Source organism: Cherax quadricarinatus, chromosome 38 (genome assembly GCF_038502225.1).
Source record: "Cherax quadricarinatus isolate ZL_2023a chromosome 38, ASM3850222v1, whole genome shotgun sequence".
NCBI classification, from domain to species: domain Eukaryota; kingdom Metazoa; phylum Arthropoda; class Malacostraca; order Decapoda; family Parastacidae; genus Cherax; species Cherax quadricarinatus.
Genome location: NC_091329.1, coordinates 23,512,320 through 23,538,182, shown reverse-complemented (window position 1 = coordinate 23,538,182; position 25,863 = coordinate 23,512,320). Strand labels below are relative to the sequence as shown.

General features: G+C 41.2%; 1 protein-coding gene across 1 annotated transcript in view; it reads left to right on the top strand.

The window, feature by feature from the left end:
- LOC128692821 (probable acyl-CoA dehydrogenase 6) overlaps window positions 1-25,863 on the top strand; it is a gene marked incomplete in the record, with an annotated part of 187,703 nt that overhangs the window by 51,386 nt on the left and 110,454 nt on the right. The window contains 1 exon segment of the mRNA XM_070092177.1: window positions 5,287-5,416. Within this exon segment, the coding sequence (XP_069948278.1) occupies window positions 5,287-5,416 (130 nt within the window).

The window sequence follows — 25,863 nt, the reverse complement described above, 5'->3', positions numbered from 1 at the left end:
ACAAGAGCACAGTGTCATCAGCAAAGAGCAACTGTGACAACTCCCACTTTATGTGTGATTCTTTATCTTTTAATTCCACGCCTCTTGCCAAGACCCTCGCATTTACTTCTCTTACAACCCCATCTATAAATATATTAAACAACCACGGTGACATCACACATCCTTGGCTAAGGCCTACTTTTACTGGGAAATAATTTTCCTCTTTCCTACATACTCTAACTTGAGCTTCACTATCCTCATAAGAACTCTTCACTGCTTTCAGTAACCTACCTCCTATACCATACACCTGCAACATCTGCCACATTTTACATCTTCTCCTCCTTTTTCTTAGCGGAATAAGCCTTGTGCATACATCGAGTGCCACCAAGTTAATCTGTTCTTGGCATAAGTCGTTCTACTTGTTTTATAGCCATTTTGCTAGTGACTGTGATATTACATAATTTATCTTCTTCAGGCCCACTATAAAAATTAATTGCTAGGATATTGTTAGTGTCTTCCTGTGTGAAAACCGAGAGAAAATAATTACGTATTAAAAATCGAGCATATTACATTCTCCTTGTCAGTAAGATTCTCAGAGTTATTTTTGAAGGGACCTATCTAATCTCTAACCTTTGTTTTATAAACCTGGAAAAAACTTTTTGGGTTAATTTTCGAATCCCTAGTAACTCTAATATCGTAGTCCCGTTTAGCTTTTCTTATTCCCTTTATAACATCCCTCTTAATGTCAGTATATTGATTCATAAGATGACCCTCACATCTTTTGATGTTCCCATAAATTCCTTTCTTCTGCCCTAAAAGATATTTGAGCCTATTATTCATCCATTTTGGGTCATTTCTATTTGATCTAATTTCTTTAAATGGGATACACGTTCTTTGGGCAGCATGTATAGTGTTTAGAAAGCTGTCATACTGATAGCTCTCTTCGTTACCCCAGTCCAGAGTTAAGTGTTCTCTAAGCCCATTGTAATCTGCTAAGCAAAAATCTGGGACTGTTACTGAGTTGTTCCTACTATCATACTTCCATTCAATGCTAAAGGTAATTGATTTGTGGTCGCTTGCGCCAAGTTCCTCTGTAATTTCTAAATTATTACGAAGGGTTTCCATGTTTGCCAGAACCAAGTCAAGCAGGTTATTATTTCCCCTTGTAGGTTCTGTCACAAACTGCTTCAAAAAACAATCCAGAACTACTTCTAAAAATTTGTTAGATTCTAAATTCCCAGTCAAAAAATTCCAATCAATCTGACTAAAGTTAGTCCCCTAGAATTACTATGTTATTGTGCCTTGTGGCCTTAACAATTTCCTCTCAAAGTAGTCTCCCTTTGTCCCTATCTAAGTTTGGGAGACGGTATATCAAGCCTAAAATCAATTTTTCATACTCTGAAAATTCTATCCATCAGACTCTGTATGTGTTATTTATGCAACAATTTAAATGATCTCGGACATGGAGTGCCACCCCACCCCCCTTGCCGATACTTCTGTCTACTTGAAACAATTTAAAACACTGAATGTTACATTCAGCAGGCATGTCCCAGTTTTTCATATTAAACCACGTCTCAGTTATGGCAAAAACATCAATGTTACCTGCGCTCGCAACTAAGATGTTCAGTGAAGGATATCTTGGTTCAGATTCACAGACTGTGAATGAAGATTGAGACACTTATGCAACATATAGGAATCTTTATTGAAGAAATGTTTTGCCACGCAGTGGCTTCATCAGTCCAATACAAAGCAGAAAGGTGTAAGGAGAGGAGGAGTTTGAGCTAATCACTCCCTCAGTCCAGTTGTTCGCAATTTTTTTCATTAGTATACTTAAATAACTTAGTTATTCTGTATGTATAATCATATGGTTCTGTTGGTACGTTTAACAAGATACTGTACTATTAATATGTAACGTCTGGTTTGTTGCTATGATGAGATGTACAAGTAAGTACAAAAGTAATGGTGTGTAAGTGTGTGTGTTTGTTTAAGTGTTTGGTATGTGCTCAGTAAGACTCAAACTTGACTTAGGCTTAGAATGTGATTGACAACAAGAAATCCCTAGTTAAGTTAAGTTCTGGATCATTGAGGTAGTCAAACAGCTTACTTAACCCTTTGTTTTGGTCGTATATAGTATACCTCTTACGAGCCAGTGTTTCAGACGTATGTATACTCAATAATTCTAGCGGCTTCAAATCAAGCAGGAGAAAGCTGGTAGGCCCACATGTGAGAGGATGGGTCTGTGTGGTCAGTGTGCACCTTATAAAAAAAATCCTGCAGCATGCAGTGCATAATGAGAAAAAAAAACTCTGATCGTGTTTTTGGATTAAAATGCCAACTTTGAGGTATATTTTCATATAGTATTTATGGTTGTATTCTCGTTTTTTTGGTCTCATTTGATAGAATGGAAAACATATTGCAGAAATAGAGATGATTTTGATTAGTTTCAAGAAGAAAACGACCTTGAGATTTAGCTCAAAGTAGCAGAAACGTTCAATTTTTATCAATGTTCAAGAGTAAGCAAATCACACCACACGTCCAATACACATCAATTGGGGAATCTAATATTCTTTTATTAATGCAGTGATATTATTTATACGATTTTTACAATAATGCAGTAGTCTGCATAACAGTAAATCTTCTATTTTTTATGTGAATAAAAAATCAATATAGAAAACAAGAGTAATATAAAAGGGGCCTGGAGGCATGACTAATGAACAGAGGATATGTTATTTTAGTGCCAAGAATGTCTACGTTATTTATTCTGGACCCTATTTTGAAATTGGCATCTTTTTTTAATTTGCATGACCACTTTATTGGGTAGTTCAAATTGGTAAATGGGCAATTTCTTGTACTCAATTGATAGAAAAAATGGAGTTCTAAAGAAATAGCTATGAGTTTGGTCAACTGGAACAATGAAATTAGCCAAAAATAGGGCTCAAAGTCGGCGAAATTACCGATGCGTATATATTCGCTAACTTCATGGGAGCATAATTCTGTGAGTTTTCGACCAAATTTCATACTTTTAGTGTCATTAGCATCAGGAAAAGATTCTCTATCATTTCATAAGAAAAATTAATTTTTTTTCCAAAAATTTTTCGACATAGAATGACAGTTTCAGAAAGGGGCTTGTGACAGTCAAAGGGTTAAACAATATGACGGCCCATTTGCCAGACAACAATAATGTTCAAAGCACAGCACAGTATCAGGCAAGGAATCAAGATCAAAAGTGACTCTAACTGTGGACTTTCAACAGATCCTACACAAAGGCAAAAAACTACCATATTACTGAAGCTTCAGCAATTCCACTCTCCTGATTATGATAGTGTGTAGATGCCAGAACAAATGTGGTCAATAGTTAAACTTTGGACCAGAGATACAGTTTGTCTCCATGACATATGACCTCTGAAAACATCAAATATCACTTAGTCTAAATAATGCTCTGTGAACTGAGTTGCACAGAGTTACGAGAGGTATGTCCAAGCTCACCATCGAAGACATACTCCACCAAAAACAGAGTCTAAATAACACGAGCTGAGAAGAACAGTGTTCCCCCAGACAGCAGAGATGGAGGTATTGTTACCACCACCAGGACCAGAGAGAGAGAGAAACGAGAAGAGCAAGGCCTGCAGATCCGAGGTTAGGTGACTCAGGTATTCGTACCCACTTGAGCCTGGCACGAACTGTGAAACAAGTGAGCAGGTAATCTGTAGTGTTGGCAGCCAGTCAAAACTTTCCTTCAACATACACAATGAGCGGTGTAGTTGTTACATCCTACCTACATACACAAGCTAATATATAAGTCAAATAATAATATAAAGCATGAAATTTTCATTTTTGCTATTACAGTGGAACCTCAAATTTCGAACGTATCGCTTATCAAACTTCGAAAATCGACCGCTTTTTTCGAACCAACTTTGTTCCTATTATCGAACTCGCCCCTATTTTCGAACTGCCGGGTACCGGACCTGTCTGCTAGCCCACTCTGTCCGCGTCCCCACGCAGGTGCCGTGAGCCAGTCTGGCTTTGTTGATGCTTGAGTGAACACTAACCTGGGCTCTCATTCAAACATTTTATGATTAATTCATTGTGTTTATTGCTTGTGGGACTGTGAAATAAGCTACCATGGGTCCAAAGATACTTGCTAGTGGTACCCCTGTGGTAAAGAAAGTGAGAAACACCATAGATGTGAAGAAGGAAATACAGTGGACCCCCAGTTAACGATGTTTTTTCATTCCAGAAGTATGTTCAGGTGCCAGTACTGACCAAATTTGTTCCCATAAGGAATATTGTGAAGTAGATTAGTCCATTTCAGACCCCCAAACATACATGTACAAACGCACTTACATAAATACACTTACATAATTGGTCGCATTGGGAGGTGATCATTAAGCGTGGGTCCACTGTAATGCAGAAGTATGAGAGTGGTGTGAAACTTGTTGAGCTTGCCAGGATGTATGGGAAAAACAAGTCGACCATCGCTTGTATCCTGGCAGAGAAAGAACAAATCAAAGAAACTGATTTCCCCATTTTAGGGAAATCTTAAAGAGGTGCCAGAAACAGAGAACTGTGGACAGTTATTTTGTGAGACAGGGGTCCAGTGACTCTCAAGCTGGTCCTAGTGGCATTAAAAGACAGAGAAGGGAAGTAACCCCAGAGAGGGCTCTGACACCTGAAGTCCTTATGGAGGGGGATTCCCATTCCAAACACTAACCCGAACTCCCTCTCTCCTCCTCCTCCTCCCTACCTTCCAGATGTCATCACCAATCTTCAATACAGGTAAGTAAAAATGTTATTTTATATGTTTATTTAAATTTATTAATACACACAACAAATATAGTGTACAATTATGTATGTAAAACTATAATTCATCTCCATAAATGTATTTTTGTGTGAATATTTTTGAGTTTCTGGAACGGATTAATTGTATTTCCATTATTTCTTATGGGAAATATTGCTTCGCTTTTCAAACTTTTCGAATTTGGAACTAGCTCCTGGAATGGATTAAGTTCGAAATTTGAGGGTCCACTGTATTGAAAAAATCAGCAATATAAAATTATGAAAAAGCAATATATACAATATATTTATGGCATCCTTTCTCTGAGGTTGCAATATGCTTCATTTCATCCTGCACCATAAAGACAGCTATGAGATAATTTCATTTTCAAATTTTGTGTAGCTGTGAATTGTTGGAAACTTGATATTATGGGTTAGTTGTGCATTGTTCCAACCATGGTATCATGGGTTTGTGAAATGTTCCAACTATAGTACTGTATTGTGACTTATACTTATTTTATATTTTGTCTTCAGAATATGGTGGCCTGGGTTTGGACTACAAGTATCAAGCAGCCTCGTCAGAGGCTCTTGGTGGTATTCGTGCTCCAGGTGTTGCCATGGGTATTGGTGCACACACAGATATAGCTACTCCTGCCTTGGCCAGGTTGGTGATCACTCATGCATCTTCCTAACCTTTATATTTTAGCAACACTAGCTTATCTGTGGTGATGCTAACTTCTGTAGATAATACAGCTCATCTCATGCATGTATAAACAAATGTCACTATAAAGTAGGGCCTCGCTTTATGGTGTTTCGCTTTACGGCGTTCCGCCAATACGGTCATTTCAAATTTTGACCAAAACTCGCTATACGGCTCCCCCACCTGACTTTCTAATACGGTCACCATGCCCCACCCGGTTTGTTTACATTCTCTGTGAGATCCGTAAGCACTAAGTCTCTCCATTATGTCTGGAAACTCCAAAATTTTAAGTGTTTTTAAAAGTTATTTTATATATACTCTGATAATTATAGTTATGTATACCTGTACCTAAATAAACTTACATACTGTGCTGGCATGCAGGTACACATTAAAATCAGTAAATGTCTTATATCTCGAGACGTCATATTAGTAATGATAATAATAATCACCGAGTCTCATTTAAATGTCATATATTACATTAATATACACATTTTCATTAATCCATCTATGATATTTTTTCAAAATTATATAATAAACACCATGCATAACATATAAAGATGATAAATACACCCCACAGTAGAATAAATAAACATAAATATGAGATATGGTAGTCAGACGACTTGCACAAGTGATGCCATATAAGAAATAATTATAATAATAATAATCATCACCGAGTCTCATTAAATGTCATATATTACGTTAATGTACACATTTTCATTAATCCATCCATGATATTTTTTTAAAAATTATATAATAAACACAATACATAACATAAAATGTTGATAAATACACTCCACAATAGAATAAATAAACATAAATATGAGATGTTGTAGCCAGATAACTTGTACAAGTGACAGCAAGAATAACATTTTCTCTAATCTAACATAAGAGAAAATGTGTTACTGGGGTAACTGTAGAAAATTATTCCTTTTGTATGTATGTAAGTAAGTTTATTCAGGTATACACAAATACAGTTACATAGATTATTATACATAACAGCATATGTGTAGAGAACCTAGGATAACCCAAAAATGCCAGACAGAGTGACTTATTTCCATTGCCTTCACTCAGAGCGTCATTTCTTCTAAAAATGGTGTTACATGAGAATGGGAGTGTTCTTCTCTATTTATTCTACTGTATCAATGTAGAGACAACTTGTACACAGTGTAACTTGTACACAAACCAGACGTGTACACTTTGTTTCTTTAGAAAACTTAGGTTTACCTGGTTTGTTTACATAACTCTGCGCCTGTCTTCCCTCATGTACTCATTCTCTCTCTCTCTCTCATTTATTCGTTTTATCTCGTTTACTCACCCCTGACCCTAGATTAAGACTACAAATATTTTAAGGTAAGTAATGAGTGAACTGTATATGCATTTTATTGCTCTAGGATGCTTAAATGTAATAGAATATTATGTGTAGGTGGGGTGGCCTGGTATGGTAGCCCGGCTGACTACCATACATACCACACTTGATTTCTTACAACAAATACTACTTGTCTCACCCTAGATTAAGACTACAAATATTTTAAGGTAAGTAATGAGTGCACTATGTGTGTATTGTACTTTTTTATTGTTTTTTGATGCCTAGTTCTGTTGCTAACTTAATATATGTTAGTGTAAACTTGTTATCTAGTATTTTTATGCATTTATAAGGGGAAAAAAAGGGTGTTCCACTTTATGGCGATTTCCGCTTTACGGTGGTAGCCTGGAACCTAACTTGCCGTATAAGTGGGGCCATACTGTAATTGACCAAGTCTTCAGAGTTGATCTTTTATTAACTTTATATCCAAGATTCTAAACTCCTTAACTGATGGACTCTTTGTCATCTGATACAATCAGTTTAGACCCACCTGACTCACTGAGACATCGATGAACTTTCTGCACTATATTTGGACCAGCATTATTGCCCGACTGCTGTATGACCCTTGTCAGTTTAATGCTTTCTCTGTATATAATAATAATAATTATTGCCCAACTATTCTTCAAGGGGAGAGCCTTGATTACAAAGAACCCTTGCTCCATATAACTGGAGTTAGCAGCGTCTTCCTTGGATCAAATCTGATTAGTTTCTATTCCCTAAGTGCTGTTGGACTATTAACCCCTTGACTGTCGCAAGAACCTTTCTGAAATTGTCATTCTATGTTGCAAAAGTTTTGGAAAAAAAAATTATTCTTTCTTATGAAATGATAGAGAATCTTTTCCCGATGGTAATGACACCAAAAGTACAAAATTTGGTCGAAAACTCACGGAATTACGCTTCCGCGAAGTTAACGGTCTCTGCGACTTATGCGCATTGGCAATTTCGACGACTTTGAGCCCTGTGTTTGGCCAATTCCGTTGTTCCAGTTGACCAAACTCATAGCTATTTCTTTAGAATTCCATTTTTTTCTATCAGTTGAATACAAGAAACCGCCCATTTACCGATTTGAACTACCCAATAAAGTGGCCAGAAATTGGCAATTTGGCCAATTTCTCGCAAATTAAAATAGATGCCAGTTTCAAAATAGGGTCCAGAATAAACAATGTAGACATTCTTGGCACTAAAATAACATATCCTCTGTTCATTAGTCATGTCTCTAGGCCCCTCTTATATTACTATTGCTCTCTATTTTGATTTTTTATTCATACAAATTTACTGTTATGCAGACTACTGCATTATTGTAAAAAGGGTATAAATAATATCAGTGCACTAATGAAAGAATATTAGACTCCCCACTTGATGTGTATTGGACGTTTGGTGTAATTTGCTTACTCCTGAACATTGGTAAAAATTCAACAGTTCCGCTACTTTGAACTCAATTTCAAGGTCGTTTTCATTGTGAAAGTAATGAAAATCATCTCTCATTCTGTAATGTTTTCCATTTTATCACCTGAGACCATGAAAACGAGAATACAATGATAAATACTATACGAAAATACACCTCAAATTTTGTGTTTTAATCCCAAAAAACGGTCAGGTTTTTTCCTCATTATGCACTGCATGCTGCAGGATTTTTTTACGTGGTGCACACTGACCACACAGACCCATTCTCTCACATGCCGGCCTACCAGCTTTCTCCTGCTTGATTTGAAGCCGCTAGAATTTACGCATTTAAATCCATCAGAAACAGTGGCATGTAAGACGTATACAGTGGACCCGCGAGTTTCGTGATTAATCCGTTCCAGAGAGCTTGCCGAAAGTCGAAATTGCCGAATGGCGAAACCATTTTCCCCATAAGAAATAAAATTAATCCGTTCCAGACACCCAAAAATATTAAAATAAAATATTTTTTCAAATTAAATGAAGGTTTACATACTGAAAAAATGAGAAATCAAGTACATGCATATAAAAAATAATAACATTACACTTACCTTTACTGAAGACTTCTGGCTGGATGGAAGATGGGAGGAGGGGATAGGAGGAAGGTGTACACTATTGTTTGGAAGGAGAATCTCCTTCCATTAGGATTTCAGGTATGAAGTCCTTATCTTTGGTTACTTCCCTTCTTTGTTTTTTAAAGACACTGGCACTGGGAACAACTTGAAAGTCACTGGAACCCTGTCGCACAAAATATTTGTCCAGAGAGCTCTGTTTCTGGCATTTCTTTAAGATTTGTCTGAAGTGGGACACAACACTGTAATTGTACATGTTGCCAATACGGCCTGTAACAGCTTTGTTAGGGTGAAGTTCATCCATAATTGTTTGCACTTCAGTCCACTTTGCACAAATGTCCTTAATCTATGAAGAAGGCACCTTCCTCCATCTCTCTTCATCCTCCTCTGCAGCAGTTTCCTGAGCTGTGATCTCTTGCTGTTGCAGATGAAGCTCTTGCAGCTCTTCAGTGGTTAACTCTTCCCTGTGGTCCTCCACCAACTCTTCCACATCCTCACCACTCACCTACAACCCCAGGGACATCCCCAATGCCACAATAGATTCCACAACTGGCATAGGCTCCTTAGGGTCAGCCCCAGACCCTTCAAAATCCCTCTCTTCTACACATTCTGACCACAATTTTCTCCAAGTAGAGTTCAAAGTCCTGGGAGTCACTCCCTCCCAAGACTTACCTATAAGGTTTATGCAATGGAGGATATTAAAGTGATCTTTCCAGAACTCTCTTAGGGTCAATTCTGTGTCTGAGGTCACTTCAAAGCACTTTTGAAATGCTCCTTTTGCGTAGAGTTTTTTGAAGTTTGAAATGACCTGCTGGTCCATGGGCTGGAGGAGAGGAGTTGTATTAGCGGGCAAGAACTTCACTGTGATGAAACTAAACTCCTCCACTATTTGCTCTTCCAAGTCTGGAGGATGAGCAGGAGCATTGTCCATTACCAGTAGGCACTTGAGTGACAGTTTATTTTCCAGGTGGTATTTCTTCACACTGGGGCCAAACACTTCATTAAACCAGTCTAGGAAAATATCCCTTGTGACCCATGCCTTACTGCTAGCCTTCCACATCACACACAAATTACTCTTGGCAACACTGTTTTTCTTGAACACTCTGGGATTTTCAGAGTGATACACCAGTAAAGGCTTCACTTTAAAATCCCCACTAGCATTACTACAAAACATGAGAGTAAGCCTATCCTTCATAGGCTTGTGTCCTGGGAGTGCCGTTTCCTCCTGCGTGATGTAGGTCCTCTTTGGCATTTTCTTCCAAAAGAGGCCTGTTTTGTCACAAACATTTGTTGGGGTTTGAATTCTCCAGTGTCTATGCACTCCTTAAACTCCTGTACAAACTTCTCAGCTGCAATTTTTTCAGAACTGGCAGCCTCACCTTGCCTTAACACACTGTGAATGCCACTACGCTTTTTGAATCTCTCAAACCAACCTTTGCTGGCTTTAAAATCACAAGCATCACCACTTGTTGCAGGCATTTTCTTTACGAGATCGTCATGCAACTGCCTTGCCTTTTCACATATTATCAACTGCATAACACTATCTCCTGCTAACTGTTTTTCGGTAATTCACACCAACAATAACCTCTCCACTTCTTTGAGGGTTTGTGATCTCCTTTTTGTCAGCATATCTACCCCTTTTGCAACAACAGCACACTTTATTTCCTTTCCTTTCGCCACGATTGAAGTGATGGTTGAATGGGGTTTGCCATACATCCTGGCAAGCTCTGTAACACACACTCCACTCTCATATTTTTCAATGATTTCCTTCTTGAATTCGACCGTGTTCGTCACTTTCTTTACCAAAGGGCTTGCACTAGCTTTCCTTGGGCCCATGGTGACTTATTTAGCAGTTGCAATCACAAAAAACAATGGATTATTACGTATGAACCTGCGTGGTGATGGTCACGTGTTGGTAAAGAATGGCACACTGAGTGTGAATGGCGTGGTAGACTGGCTTTGTGTGCACGGTGATGGGCAGACAGATACTGGACAGTTGCCGAATCATGAGTCTAATCACGAACCGCAAGGCCAAATTTTGCCGAAAAAACTTGCTGAAAGTCGGATTTCACGAAAGTCGATGCTGCCGAAACTCGAGGGTCCACTGTATATACGATGTAAACAGTCAAAGGGTTAAATAAAAAATTATTAACAAAAACAGGTCCCTACCCTAACTTCTTCATATTCAAACATTACAAAAAATTGCAAAAATCCAAGAAAATGAAATTAAAGCTACAAAATTAAACTACACAGTGACCCTTGTTGTAACAAACTAGTAGAGGAGGGATTGTCTCAGTGTTCCTTAACCCTTTCTAGGTTGGTGCCATAGTTCTGTGTTTGAAGCTATTGTCAGTGCTGTAGTTCTACACCATGAGCTCAGCTCACTCAGATAAACTGTGAGCAGTAAATTTGGGCCTAGATATGAGAAAATGGGTATGTGGTAAGTGTGTGCTATATAAAAGAAATCCTGCAGCATACAGTGCATAATGAGAAAAAAATAATATGACTGTTTTTGGTCTAAAAACAGCGAATTTTCAGCGTATTTTTGCATGGTTTATATCGATATATTCACTGTTTGTTGCCGATATTCCAGAGTAAACAAATCACGTAAGTTGTCCAATAAGCGTCCACTGGTCAGTCTAATATGTATTCACGAATGCGCTGATGTTCTTCATACAGTTATTACAATAATGCATAATAGTAACTCTTCTATATGTACTGTCTGCCTGATATAGTGTTGTTCACATGGTTTACAGACATATTGCAATAAACAATGAAAATAATATAGTTAAAAGTACAGTCTGACTAGTGGATTTTATCCATTTTAAAAGTCTGTTATATTGAGGCAAATTATATTGAGGGACTACATAACTTACATGAAGCCAATAAAGACATTAACTGAGAAAGTTAGGTTCTTAACACTCAAAACATCAGTTTTCTTCATGGACAACACCCTCAATAAAGCCATAAGTCGAACACACATTGTGCATTACTAAAGGAACAAATCTCAACTAAATATTGAAAAAAAAAATGATTATCAAAGGATATTCTTGTATATAGTTTTGGAGTGGTTGGTGCTGTTATTTAATAAATGTATGGAAGAGGGTAAGGTACCTAGGGATTGGCAGAGAGCATGCATAGTTCCTTTGTATAAAGGCAAAGGGGACAAAAGAGAGTGTAAAAATTGTAGGGGAATAAGTCTGCCGAGTATACCTGGTAAAGTGTATGGTAGAGTTATTATTGAAAGAATTAAGAGTAAGACGGAGAGTAGAATAGCAGATGAACAAGAAAGCTTTAGGTAAGGTAGGGGGTGTGTAGACCAAGTGTTTACAGTGAAACATATAGGTGAACAGTATTTAGATAAGGGTAGAGAGGTTTTTGTGGCTTTTATGGATTTGGAAAAGGCATGTGACAGGGTGAATAGAGGAGCAATATGGCAGATGCTGCAAATGTATGGAATAGAAGGTAGGTTACTGAAGGCAGTGAAGAGTTTTTATGAGGATAATGAGGCTCAGGTTAGAGTATGTAGAAGAGAGGGAGATTATTTCCCAGTAAAAGTAGGCCTTAGACAGGGATGTGTGATGTTTACCTGGAGTTTACCTGGAGAGAGTTTCGGGGGTCAATGCCCCCGCGGCCCGGTCTGTGACCAGGCCTCCTGGTGGATCAGCGCCTGATCAACCAGGCTGTTGCTGCTGGCTGCACGCAAACCAACGTACGAGCCACAGCCCGGCTGATCAGGAACTGACTTTAGGTGCTTGTCCAGTGCCAGCTTGAAGACTGCCAGGGGTCTGTTGGTAATCCCCCTTATGTGTGCTGGGAGGCAGTTGAACAGTCTCGGGCCCCTGACACTTATTGTATGGTCTCTTAACGTGCTAGTGACACCCCTGCTTTTCATTGGGGGGATGGTGCATCGTCTGCCAAGTCTTTTGCTTTCGTAGTGAGTGATTTTCGTGTGCAAGTTCGGTACTAGTCCCTCTAGGATTTTCCAGGTGTATATAATCATGTATCTCTCCCTCCTGCGTTCCAGGGAATACAGGTTTAGAAACCTCAAGCGCTCCCAGTAATTGAGGTGTTTTATCTCCGTTATGCGCGCCGTGAAAGTTCTCTGTACATTTTCTAGGTCGGCAATTTCACCTGCCTTGAAAGGTGCTGTTAGAGTGCAGCAATATTCCAACCTAGATAGAACAAGTGACCTGAAGAGTGTCATCATGGGCTTGGCCTCCCTAGTTTTGAAGGTTCTCATTATCCATCCTGTCATTTTTCTAGCAGATGCGATTGATACAATGTTATCCAATGTCACCATGGTTGTTAAATATATTTATAAATAAGGTTGTAAGAGAAGTGAATGCTTGGGTGTTCGCAAGAGGTGTGGGGTTAAAAGATAAAGAATCTAACATAAAGTGGGAGTTGTCACAGTTGCTCTTTGCTGATGACACTGTGCTTTTGGGAAATTCTGAAGAAAAGTTGCAGAGGTTGGTAGATGAGTTTGGTAGGGTATGTAAAAGAAGAAAATTAAAGTGAATATAGGAAAGAGTAAGGTGATGAGGATAACAAAAAAATTAGGTAACAAAAGATTGGATGTCAGATTGGAGAGAGAGAGTATGGAGGAGGTGAATATATTCAGATTTTTGGGAGTGGATGTGTCAGCAGATGGGTCTATGAAGGATGAGGTGAATCATAGAATTGATGAGGGGAAAAAGTTGAGTGGTGCACTTAGGAGTCTGTGGAGACAAAGAACTTTGTCCATAGAAGCAAAGAGGGGAATGTATGAGAGTATAGTTATACCAATGCTCTTATATAGGTGTGAAGCATGAGTGATGAATGTTGCAACAAGGAGAAGGCTGGAGGCAGTGGAGATGTCACATCTGAGGGCAATGTGTGGTGTGAATATAATGTAGAGAATTCGTAATTTGGAAATTAGGAGGAGGTGCGAGATTACCAAAACTACTATCCAAATGACTAAGGAGGGGTAGTTGAGGTTGTTCGGACATGTAGAGAGGATGGAAAAAAATAGAATGACTTTGAGAGTGTATAAATCTGTAGTGTTGGGAAGGCGGGGTAGGGGTCGGCCTAAGGAATGTTGGAGGGAGGGGATAAAGGAGGTTTTGTGTGTGAGGGGCTTGGACTTCCAGCAAGCATGCATGAGCATGTTAGATAGAAGCGAATGGAGACAAATGGTTTTTAGGGCTTGACGTGCTGTTGGAGTTTGAGCAAGGTAACATTTATGAAGGATTTCAGGGATACCGGCAGGCTGGACTTGGGTCCTGGAAATGGGAAGTATAGTGTCTACACTCTGAAGGAGGGGTGTGAATGTTGCAATTTTATAAATGTAGTATAAGCATGCCTCTAGCAAGACAGTGATGGAGTGAATGATGGGAGACGGCAGGTGTGTTAACAAAAATAATAAATAATTTTTTGTGTTAAAAAATGATGATAATATAAATTTAGATTAGTCCTAGTTGGAAATTAGGACTAATCTAAATAGCGGAAGGCTTTGGTCAGATGACCAAAAGTTCCAGCTGCTGGACATCATATGACTAAGACTCACATCAGAAAACACTTTTCCTGTTTCCTGACAAACATTACCTAACCTAACCTAAGTTGTATATAATTAGAAGAGGAAAACAATGTGACAGCAATTTTCAGGTTGTAAATGGTAACTATAAAAGACAACACATCAGAGGAGAAAGTGCCATTTATCTGTAGAAACAGAACACCATTATTCTGTTATTGAAAACTTTTTGAGAATTCATTTGTATCTTCATATGTAAGTACAATGGTAGGGTGGTAGATAACCATCTAGGGAAGTTCAGTGGTAGGGTTGTGAATGGTAACTGTTCAGGGCAGTACAGTGGTAGGGTGACTATTCAGGGAAGTACAGTGGTAGGGTGACTATTCAGGGAAGTACAGTGGTAGGGTGACTATTCAGGGAAGTACAGTGGTAGGGTGACTGTTCAGGGAAGTACAGTGGTAGGGTGACTATTCAGGGAAGTACAGTGGTAGGGTGACTATTCAGGGAAGTACAGTGGTAGGGTGACTATTCAGGGAAGTACAGTGGTAGGGTGACTATTCAGGGCAGTACAGTGGTAGGGTGACTATTCAGGGAAGTACAGTGGTAGGGTGACTATTCAGGGAAGTACAGTGGTAGGGTGACTATTCAGAGAAGTACAGTGGTAGGGTGACTATTCAGGGAAGTACATTGGTAGGGTGACTATTCAGGGAAGTACAGTGGTAGGGTGACTGTTCAGAGAAGTACAGTGGTAGGGTGACTATTCAGGGAAGTACAGTGGTAGGGTGACTATTCAGGGAAGTACAGTGGTAGGGTGACTGTTCAGAGAAGTACAGTGGTAGGGTGACTATTCAGGGAAGTACAGTGGTAGGGTGACTATTCAGAGAAGTACAGTGGTAGGGTGACTATTCAGGGAAGTACAGTGGTAGGGTGACTATTCAGGGAAGTACAGTGGTAGGGTGACTGTTCAGAGAAGTACAGTGGTAGGGTGACTATTCAGGGAAGTACAGTGGTAGGGTGACTATTCAGAGAAGTACAGTGGTAGGGTGACTATTCAGGGAAGTACAGTGGTAGGGTGACTATTCAGGGAAGTACAGTGGTAGGGTGACTATTCAGGGAAGTACAGTGGTAGGGTGACTATTCAGGGAAGTACAGTGGTAGGGTGACTATTCAGGGAAGTACAGTGGTAGGGTGACTATTCAGGGAAGTACAGTGGTAGGGTGACTATTCAGGGAAGTACAGTGGTAGGGTGACTATTCAGGGAAGTACAGTGGTAGGGTGACTATTCAGGGAAGTACAGTGGTAGGGTGACTATTCAGGGAAGTACAGTGGTAGGGTGACTATTTAGGGAAGTACAGTGGTAGGGTGACTATTCAGGGCAGTACAGTGGTAGGGTGACTATTCAGGGAAGTACAGTGGTAGGGTGACTATTCAGGGAAGTACAGTGGTAGGGTGACTGTTCAGAGAAGTACAGTGGTAGGGTGACTATTCAGGGAAGTACAGTGGTAGGGTGACTATTCAGGGAAGTACAGTGGTAGGGTGACTATTCAGGGAAGTACAGTGGTAGGGTGACTATTCAGGGAAGTACAGTGGTAGGGTGACTATTCAGGGAAGTACAGTGGTAGGGTGACTATTCAGGGAAGTACAGTGGTAGGGTGACTATTCAGGGAAGTACAGTGGTAGGGTGACTATTCAGGGAAGTACAGTGGTAGGGTGACTATTCAGGGAAGTACAGTGGTAGGGTGACTATTCAGGGAAGTACAGTGGTAGGGTGACTGTTCAGAGAAGTACAGTGGTAGGGTGACTATTCAGGGAAGTACAGTGGTAGGGTGACTATTCAGAGAAGTACAGTGGTAGGGTGACTATTCAGGGAAGTACAGTGGTAGGGTGACTATTCAGGGAAGTACAGTGGTAGGGTGACTATTCAGGGAAGTACAGTGGTAGGGTGACTATTCAGGGAAGTACAGTGGTAGGGTGACTATTCAGGGAAGTACAGTGGTAGGGTGACTATTCAGGGAAGTACAGTGGTAGGGTGACTATTCAGGGAAGTACAGTGGTAGGGTGACTATTCAGGGAAGTACAGTGGTAGGGTGACTATTCAGGGAAGTACAGTGGTAGGGTGACTATTCAGGGAAGTACAGTGGTAGGGTGACTATTCAGGGAAGTACAGTGGTAGGGTGACTATTCAGGGAAGTACAGTGGTAGGGTGACTATTCAGGGAAGTACAGTGGTAGGGTGACTATTCAGGGAAGTACAGTGGTAGGGTGACTATTCAGGGAAGTACAGTGGTAGGGTGACTATTCAGGGAAGTACAGTGGTAGGGTGACTATTCAGAGAAGTACAGTGGTAGGGTGACTATTCAGGGAAGTACAGTGGTAGGGTGACTATTCAGGGAAGTACAGTGGTAGGGTGACTATTCAGGGAAGTACAGTGGTAGGGTGACTATTCAGGGAAGTACAGTGGTAGGGTGACTATTCAGGGAAGTACAGTGGTAGGGTGACTATTCAGGGAAGTACAGTGGTAGGGTGACTATTCAGGGAAGTACAGTGGTAGGGTGACTATTCAGGGCAGTACAGTGGTAGGGTGACTATTCAGGGCAGTACAGTGGTAGGGTGACTATTCAGGGAAGTACAGTGGTAGGGTGACTATTCAGGGAAGTACAGTGGTAGGGTGACTATTCAGGGAAGTACAGTGGTAGGGTGACTATTCAGGGCAGTACAGTGGTAGGGTGACTATTCAGGGAAGTACAGTGGTAGGGTGACTATTCAGGGAAGTACAGTGGTAGGGTGACTATTCAGGGCAGTACAGTGGTAGGGTGACTATTCAGGGAAGTACAGTGGTAGGGTGACTATTCAGGGAAGTACAGTGGTAGGGTGACTATTCAGGGAAGTACAGTGGTAGGGTGACTATTCAGGGAAGTACAGTGGTAGGGTGACTATTCAGGGCAGTACAGTGGTAGGGTGACTATTCAGGGAAGTACAGTGGTAGGGTGACTATTCAGGGAAGTACAGTGGTAGGGTGACTATTCAGGGAAGTACAGTGGTAGGGTGACTATTCAGGGAAGTACAGTGGTAGGGTGACTATTCAGGGAAGTACAGTGGTAGGGTGACTATTCAGAGAAGTACAGTGGTAGGGTGACTATTCAGGGAAGTACAGTGGTAGGGTGACTATTCAGAGAAGTACAGTGGTAGGGTGACTATTCAGGGAAGTACAGTGGTAGGGTGACTATTCAGAGAAGTACAGTGGTAGGGTGACTATTCAGGGAAGTACAGTGGTAGGGTGGTAAACAGTAACTATCCAGGAAGTACATTGCTTTCCTCCTCTCTTGAGGAGTGTGAAAAAATGGCCTGTTAAATTTTGTGTACTGGCAAGTTTTCTGGTATACTGTTGCTGTCACACTAACATGTAAGCTTGCAGGGGAATCTTACAAACTTCAGCTTTCATTCAGTATGCACTTTACTTTGACATGTGTTTCTTAATACTTCTTATTCCTGTAATACAGCCTATCCACACTTAACCCTTTCAGGGTCCACAGGCCCTCTCAGAGGCTTGTTCTCAGGGTCCCCCAGATTTCAAAAAAAAAAAAAAAAAAATTCTTATGAAAAGATAGAGAATCTTTTCCCGATCATAATGACACCAAAAGTATGAAATTTGATGGAAAAATTACGGAATTATGCTCTCACAAAGTTAGCATTCTCGATGTTTACGCATTGGCGATTTTTCCCACTTTGAGCCCTATTTTCGGCCAATTCTAATGTACTAGTCGATAAAAATCATAACTATTTCGCTAGAACTCCATTTTTTCTATCGAATGAGTACAAGAAACCACCAATTTATCAATTTCAACTATCCAATACAGTGGTCAGAATTTAGCAATTTTGCCAGTTTCACACAAATTTCAAAAGATGCTAATTTCCAAATAGGGTCCAGAATAAGCAAGAAAGACATTCCTGGCACTAAAATAACATTTCCTCTTTTCATTAGTCACATCCCCATGCCCCTCTTACATTCTTTTGCTTTCCACTTTGAATTTTTATTCTCACAAAAAATAAGAGATTTACTGTTATGCAGACTACTGCATTAGTATAGAAATGGTATAAATAATATCGGTGCACTTGTGAAAGAATATTAGACTCGCCAGTTGACGTGTATTGGATGCTTAGCATGATTTGTTTACTTTTGAACTTTGGTAAAAATCGAACATTTCTGCTCAATTTCAAGGTACTTTTCATTGTAAAACCAGCCAAAATCATTTCAATTTCTGTAATATATCTTCCATTCTATACAGTGAGACCAGGAAAGCTAGAATACAACAATAAATACCATACGAAAATATAGTGCAAAGTCGCTGTTTTAATCCAAAAACACGGTCAAAGTTTTTTTTTTCTCATTACGCACTGTGTGCTGCAGGATTTTTTTTTATACTGCGCACACTGACCACATAGACCCATTCTTTCATATGTAGGCCTACCAGCTTTCTCTCACTAGATTTGAAGGCGCTAGATTTTATGAGTACTAGTACATCATGGACCCTGGTGCGTAAGCTGTACTAGTATGGCTGAAACCCTGAAAGGGTTAACGACGGAGTTCTGAACCTAAGACCACGTTGTTAAATGAATTCGTCGTCAAGTGAGGAGCATACTGTAATGATAGTGAGTTTGCCAACCATCTTTGATATTATTTTAATGTCACCTTTACACCATTTATAACATTTATGTTGTATTTTTAACCTTTGAAGGGTCCAAACGTATATACTATAACTGTACATTCTTACGCGTAGCACCCGAAACGTATATATACCTTTTATTTTTCCTGCCTTCAAATTTGGCACAATTGGCCTGAGACCTCCGAGACCCCAGAAGAACCCACCAACGTGAACCCACCACCACCTGCCACCCCTAATACTACTGACCTATCAGAAACCCCGACTCGCCCAGCCCAACCCCCACCAGCAAAAGCTCAGACCCTCAAACACGACTTTGCCACGTTCTACACCACAAAACCATACAGTAAAGCTATGTCCTTCCCAGAACTCGGCCTACAACTCCAAGACAACACTGCTAAGTACACTGTACACGGAATTCCACCTCCAACCCTACAATCCATACTCGACATCCTCAACGATAAAAATCACATCAACTCCAAAATGAAGGTACTTCACCTCTCAAAAGCAAAATTCAACACAGTCAGAAATGGCTCCGACAGCTGCACAGTTTAATCATCACCGACCAGCAACCTAAGTTCCCCAGCACTTTGCTATTTAGCTAAAGCTGGGGTGTGGCTCCAAAAGACCCTGTTTTCCTGGGAACCACCAGCCATCTCCTGCCAGGCACCTGAGTACCGACCCTACTCTACCGACACTGCTGCCACCAGCACATCTCGCTCCAGTACAACCTCCTGCAGTACCTCTGCACATCAAGCTCCAGAGTGGACGGGCCACTCATCTCTGCTACCCCACCTCCTACACCACCCTCCCAACCTCTTCCACTTTTCCAGCCCTCCCCTCCCTCTTCCTTCCCATCCTCACCAACCCTCAGGTCAGAACCTCAAACCTCGGCCTGAGATGCCTTGTCAGCATAGAATGGGTCCTAACACTCAGTGTGCACAGTATTAAAAAAGTCTGGGACCACTTAGTACCTTGTGGGATCGCCATTTAAATTGAGTGCCAGCTAGAGCAAACAGTGCAGCAAACACCAAGGATTCACTGATGTAATGTCATATTAACACTCCTCTTTTAAGAGGAAAGTGATATTAACCCCAAGTTTAGGGTCTGTCTATCTCTGTATCTCTATCTCTATATCTCTGTCTTCTTCTGTCTATCTCTGTCTACCTCTGTCTATCTGTCTCTGTCTTTATCTGTCTTTGTCTCTGTATCTCTCTCAATCTGTCTCTCTCTTTCTGTCTGTCTATCTCTGTCTCACAGGTACACATATATACAAGTATACATAGTGTAAATTACCTAGGATAACCCAAAAAATCCAGACAAAGTGCTATACTTTGCTTGAAGATGTGAGTAGAGGTGGTGACACAGTCTTTTGGCTCTCTCTGAGACAGAGAGCTAGACGGATAGACAGATAGACAGGGAGCTTGACAGACAGACAAATAGACAGACAGACATGTTTGTGTACCAGCGAAAACAAAGTGAGGGCGATGCTCATCAAATATCACCTCTGATCTTTTCTTATCTGCTGCACCCTCCCCCACCCTCAAGTATGCTCATCAAACGTCAGCTCTTATCAGATGTTATCTCATCTTATCATGTCACTGTCAGGGGTGGACTTTGTTTTTCATGCTTCAAGGGAACTTATTATTACCTATTATTATTATTACATATTATTATTATGATTATTATTATTATTATTATTATTATTATTATTATTATTATAGGTAGTAGGTTGGTAGACAGCAACCACCCAGGGAAGTACTACCGTCCTGCCAGATGACTGTGAAACAAAAACCTGTAACTGTTTTGCATGATGGTAGGATTGCTGGTTTCTTTTTCTGTCTCATAAACACGCTAGATAACAGGGATATCTTGCTACTCCTACTTACACTTTGGTCACACTTCACAGACACGCACATGCATATATATATACATACATCTAGGTTTTTCTCCTTTTTCTAAATAGCTCTTGTTCTTCTTTATTTCTTCTATTGTCCATGGGGAAGTGGAAAAGAATCTTTCCTCCGTAAGCCATGCGTGTCGTATGAGGCGACTAAAATGCCGGGAGCAATGGGCTAGTAACCCCTTCTCCTGTAGACATTTACTAAAAAAGAGAAGAAGAAAAACTTTATAAAACTGGGATGCTTAAATGTGCGTGGATGTAGTGCGGATGACAAGAAACAGATGATTGCTGATGTTATGAATGAAAAGAAGTTGGATGTCCTGGCCCTAAGCGAAACAAAGCTGAAGGGGGTAGGAGAGTTTCAGTGGGGGGAAATAAATGGGATTAAATCTGGAGTATCTGAGAGAGTTAGAGCAAAGGAAAGGGTAGCAGTAATGTTAAATGATCAGTTATGGAAGGAGAAAAGAGAATATGAATGTGTAAATTCAAGAATTATGTGGATTAAAGTAAAGGTTGGATGCGAGAAGTGGGTCATAATAAGCGTGTATGCACCTGGAGAAGAGAGGAATGCAGAGGAGAGAGAGAGATTTTGGGAGATGTTAAGTGAATGTATAGGAGCCTTTGAACCAAGTGAGAGAGTAATTGTGGTAGGGGACCTGAATGCTAAAGTAGGAGAAACTTTTAGAGAGGGTGTGGTAGGTAAGTTTGGGGTGCCAGGTGTAAATGATAATGGGAGCCCTTTGATTGAACTTTGTATAGAAAGGGGTTTAGTTATAGGTAATACATATTTTAAGAAAAAGAGGATAAATAAGTATACAAGATATGATGTAGGGCGAAATGACAGTAGTTTGTTGGATTATGTATTGGTAGATAAAAGACTGTTGAGTAGACTTCAGGATGTACATGTTTATAGAGGGGCCACAGATATATCAGATCACTTTCTAGTTGTAGCTACACTGAGAGTAAAAGGTAGATGGGATACAAGGAGAATAGAAGCATCAGGGAAGAGAGAGGTGAAGGTTTATAAACTAAAAGAGGAGGCAGTTAGGGTAAGATATAAACAGCTATTGGAGGATAGATGGGCTAATGAGAGCATAGGCAATGGGGTCGAAGAGGTATGGGGTAGGTTTAAAAATGTAGTGTTAGAGTGTTCAGCAGAAGTTTGTGGTTACAGGAAAGTGGGTGCAGGAAGGAAGAGGAGCAATTGGTGGAATGATGATGTAAAGAGAGTAGTAAGGGAGAAAAAGTTAGCATATGAGAAGTTTTTACAAAGTAGAAGTGATGCAAGGAGGGAAGAGTATATGGAGAAAAAGAGAGAGGTTAAGAGAGTGGTGAAGCAATGTAAAAAGAGAGCAAATGAGAGAGTGGGTGAGATGTTATCAACAAATTTTGTTGAAAATAAGAAAAAGTTTTGGAGTGAGATTAACAAGTTAAGAAAGCCTAGAGAACAAATGGATTTGTCAGTTAAAAATAGGAGAGGAGAGTTATTAAATGGAGAGTTAGAGGTATTGGGAAGATGGAGGGAATATTTTGAGGAATTGTTAAATGTTGATGAAGATAGGGAAGCTGTGATTTCGTGTATAGGGCAAGGAGGAATAACATCTTGTAGGAGTGAGGAAGAGCCAGTTGTGAGTGTGGGGGAAGTTCGTGAGGCAGTAGGTAAAATGAAAGGGGGTAAGGCAGCCGGGATTGATGGGATAAAGATAGAAATGTTAAAAGCAGGTGGGGATATAGTTTTGGAGTGGTTGGTGCAATTATTTAATAAATGTATGGAAGAGGGTAAGGTACCTAGGGATTGGCAGAGAGCATGCATAGTTCCTTTGTATAAAGGCAAAGGGGATAAAAGAGAGTGTAAAAATTATAGGGGGATAAGTCTGTTGAGTATACCTGGTAAAGTGTATGGTAGAGTTATAATTGAAAGAATTAAGAGTAAGACGGAGAATAGGATAGCAGATGAACAAGGAGGCTTTAGGAAAGGTAGGGGGTGTGTGGACCAGGTGTTTACAGTGAAACATATAAGTGAACAGTATTTAGATAAGGCTAAAGAGGTCTTTGTGGCATTTATGGATTTGGAAAAGGCGTATGACAGGGTGGATAGGGGGCAATGTGGCAGATGTTGCAGGTGTATGGTGTAGGAGGTAGGTTACTGAAAGCAGTGAAGAGTTTTTACGAGGATAGTGAGGCTCAAGTTAGAGTATGTAGGAAAGAGGGAAATTTTTTCCCAGTAAAAGTAGGCCTTAGACAAGGATGTGTGATGTCACTGTGGTTGTTTAATATATTTATAGATGGGGTTGTAAGAGAAGTAAATGCGAGGGTCCTGGCAAGAGGCGTGGAGTTAAAAGATAAAGAACCACACACAAAGTGGAAGTTGTCACAGCTGCTCTTTGCTGATGACACTGTGCTCTTGGGAGATTCTGAAGAGAAGTTGCAGAGATTGGTGGATGAATTTGGTAGGGTGTGCAAAAGAAGAAAATTAAAGGTGAATACAGGAAAGAGTAAGGTTATGAGGATAACAAAAAGATTAGGTGATGAAAGATTGAATATCAGATTGGAGGGAGAGAGTATGGAGGAGGTGAACGTATTCAGATATTTGGGAGTGGATGTGTCAGCGGATGGGTCTATGAAAGATGAGGTGAATCATAGAATTGATGAGGGAAAAAGAGTGAGTGGTGCACTTAGGAGTCTGTGGAGACAAAGAACTTTGTCCTTGGAGGCAAAGAGGGGAATGTATGAGAGTATAGTTTTACCAACGCTCTTATATGGGTGTGAAGCGTGGGTGATGAATGTTGCAGCGAGGAGAAGGCTGGAGGCAGTGGAGATGTCATGTCTGAGGGCAATGTGTGGTGTGAATATAATGCAGAGAATTCGTAGTTTGGAAGTTAGGAGGAGGTGCGGGATTACCAAAACTGTTGTCCACAGGGCTGAGGAAGGGTTGTTGAGGTGGTTCAGACATGTAGAGAGAATGGAGCGAAACAGAATGACTTCAAGAGTGTATCAGTCTGTAGTGGAAGGAAGGCGGGGTAGGGGTCGGCCTAGGAAAGGTTGGAGAGAGGGGGTAAAGGAGGTTTTGTGTGCGAGGGGCTTGGACTTCCAGCAGGCATGCGTGAGCGTGTTTGATAGGAGTGAATGGAGACAAATGGTTTTTAATACTTGACGTGCTGTTGGAGTGTGAGCAAAGTAACATTTATGAAGGGATTCAGGGAAACCGGCAGGCCGGACTTGAGTCCTGGAGATGGGAAGTACAGTGCCTGCACTCTGAAGGAGGGGTGTTAATGTTGCAGTTTAAAAACTGTAGTGTAAAGCACCCTTCTGGCAAGACAGTGATGGAGTGAATGATGTTGAAAGTTTTTCTTTTTCGGGCCACCCTGCCTTGGTGGGAATCGGCCAGTGTGATAATAAAAAAAAATAATATTATTATTATTATTATTCCTCCTCCTCCTCCCCCTCCTCCTCCTCCTCCTCCTCCTCCTCCTCCTCCTCCTCCTCCTCCTCCTCCTCCTCCTCCCCCTCCTCCTCCCCCTCCTCCTCCCCCCCCCTCCTCCCCCCTCCCCCTCCTCCCCCTCCCCCGCCTCCCCCTCCCCCTCCTCCCCCTCCCCCTCCTCCCCCTCCCCCTCCTCCTCCCCCTCCTCCTCTTATCCTCTCCCTCCTCTTCTCCTCCCCCTCTTCTCCTCCCCCTCCTCCTCCCCCTCCTCCTCCCCCTCCTCCTCCTCCTCCTCCCCCTCCTCCCCCCTCCTCCTCCTCCTCCTCCCCCTCCTCCTCCTCCTCCTCCTCCTCCCCCTCCTCCTCCTCCTCCTCCTCCTCCCCCTCCTCCTCCTCCCCCTCCTCCTCCCCCTCCCCCTCCTCCTCCTCCCCCTCCTCCTCCCCCTCCTCCTCCTCCCCCTCCCCCTCCTCCTCCTCCTCCTCCCCCTCCCCCTCCTCCTCCTCCCCCTCCTCCTCCCCCTCCCCCTCCTCCTCCTCCTCCTCCCCCTCCTCCTCCCCCTCCCCTTCCTCCTCCTCCCCCTCCTCCTCCTCCTCCTCCTCCTCCTTCCCCCCCTCCTCCTCCTCCCCCCCTCCTCCTCCTGCCCCTCCTCCTCCTCCTCCTCCCTCTCCTCCTCCTCCCTCTCCTCCTCCTCCCCTCCTCCTCCTGCCCCCCCCTCCTCCTCCCCCCTCCCCCCTCCTCCTCCCCCCCCCTCCCCCTCCCCTCCTCCCCTCCCCCTCCTCCTCTCCCCCCTCCCCTTCCCCCTCCCCCCCCCCTCTTCTTCCTCCCCCTCCCCCTCCCCTCCACCTCCACTTCCACATATCCAAAACATTTCTGGGACATATCAATACTTTGTTTATATTCCAAGATAGTAGTAAATGGCTAAGGCAGGCATAAATGTCCACCTGTCAGTGTGTTTGTGACAATCTGAGTACCTAATACTAGTGTCAGAACAAAGACTGGTTAAAAAATGACAAGAACTACACAAATTGTAATTATCAGAACATAAAAATTACATAAAACAATATGAAAAATAGAAAAAGAGGTATATCGGCAACACTTCTGCAAGTGGCAGGACTCGATGTTGCTGTCACATGAGCATCCAGTGCCAACTTCTCGGCCTCATATCTCGGTAAGTACTGACCCTAATTTTTTTTTATTCTAAAACACGTCAAAAAAGTGTTCTTTTTTTTCTATAAATTTTTTTTTTTTTTTTTTCAAAATATTCAGGGCACTGCGCAAGTGAACGTATGTATACGTTTGAACCATTTAAGAGTTAAATGTTTATACAGTAGTGTACCGTATATTGAAATAAACAGAATTGAGGAAATCAGCTATAAAATACATTACGTGTATTTAGGTATGAATACTGGACAGAGAGCCCTTCATAAGTCCTGGGCATTGGTAAATGAGTACGTCGCTAAGTTGGGCACATTAAATGTCTAATTTTACTTCAATATAGACATTTTCATTAACCCATTTATGATATTTTCTTCAAAATTAT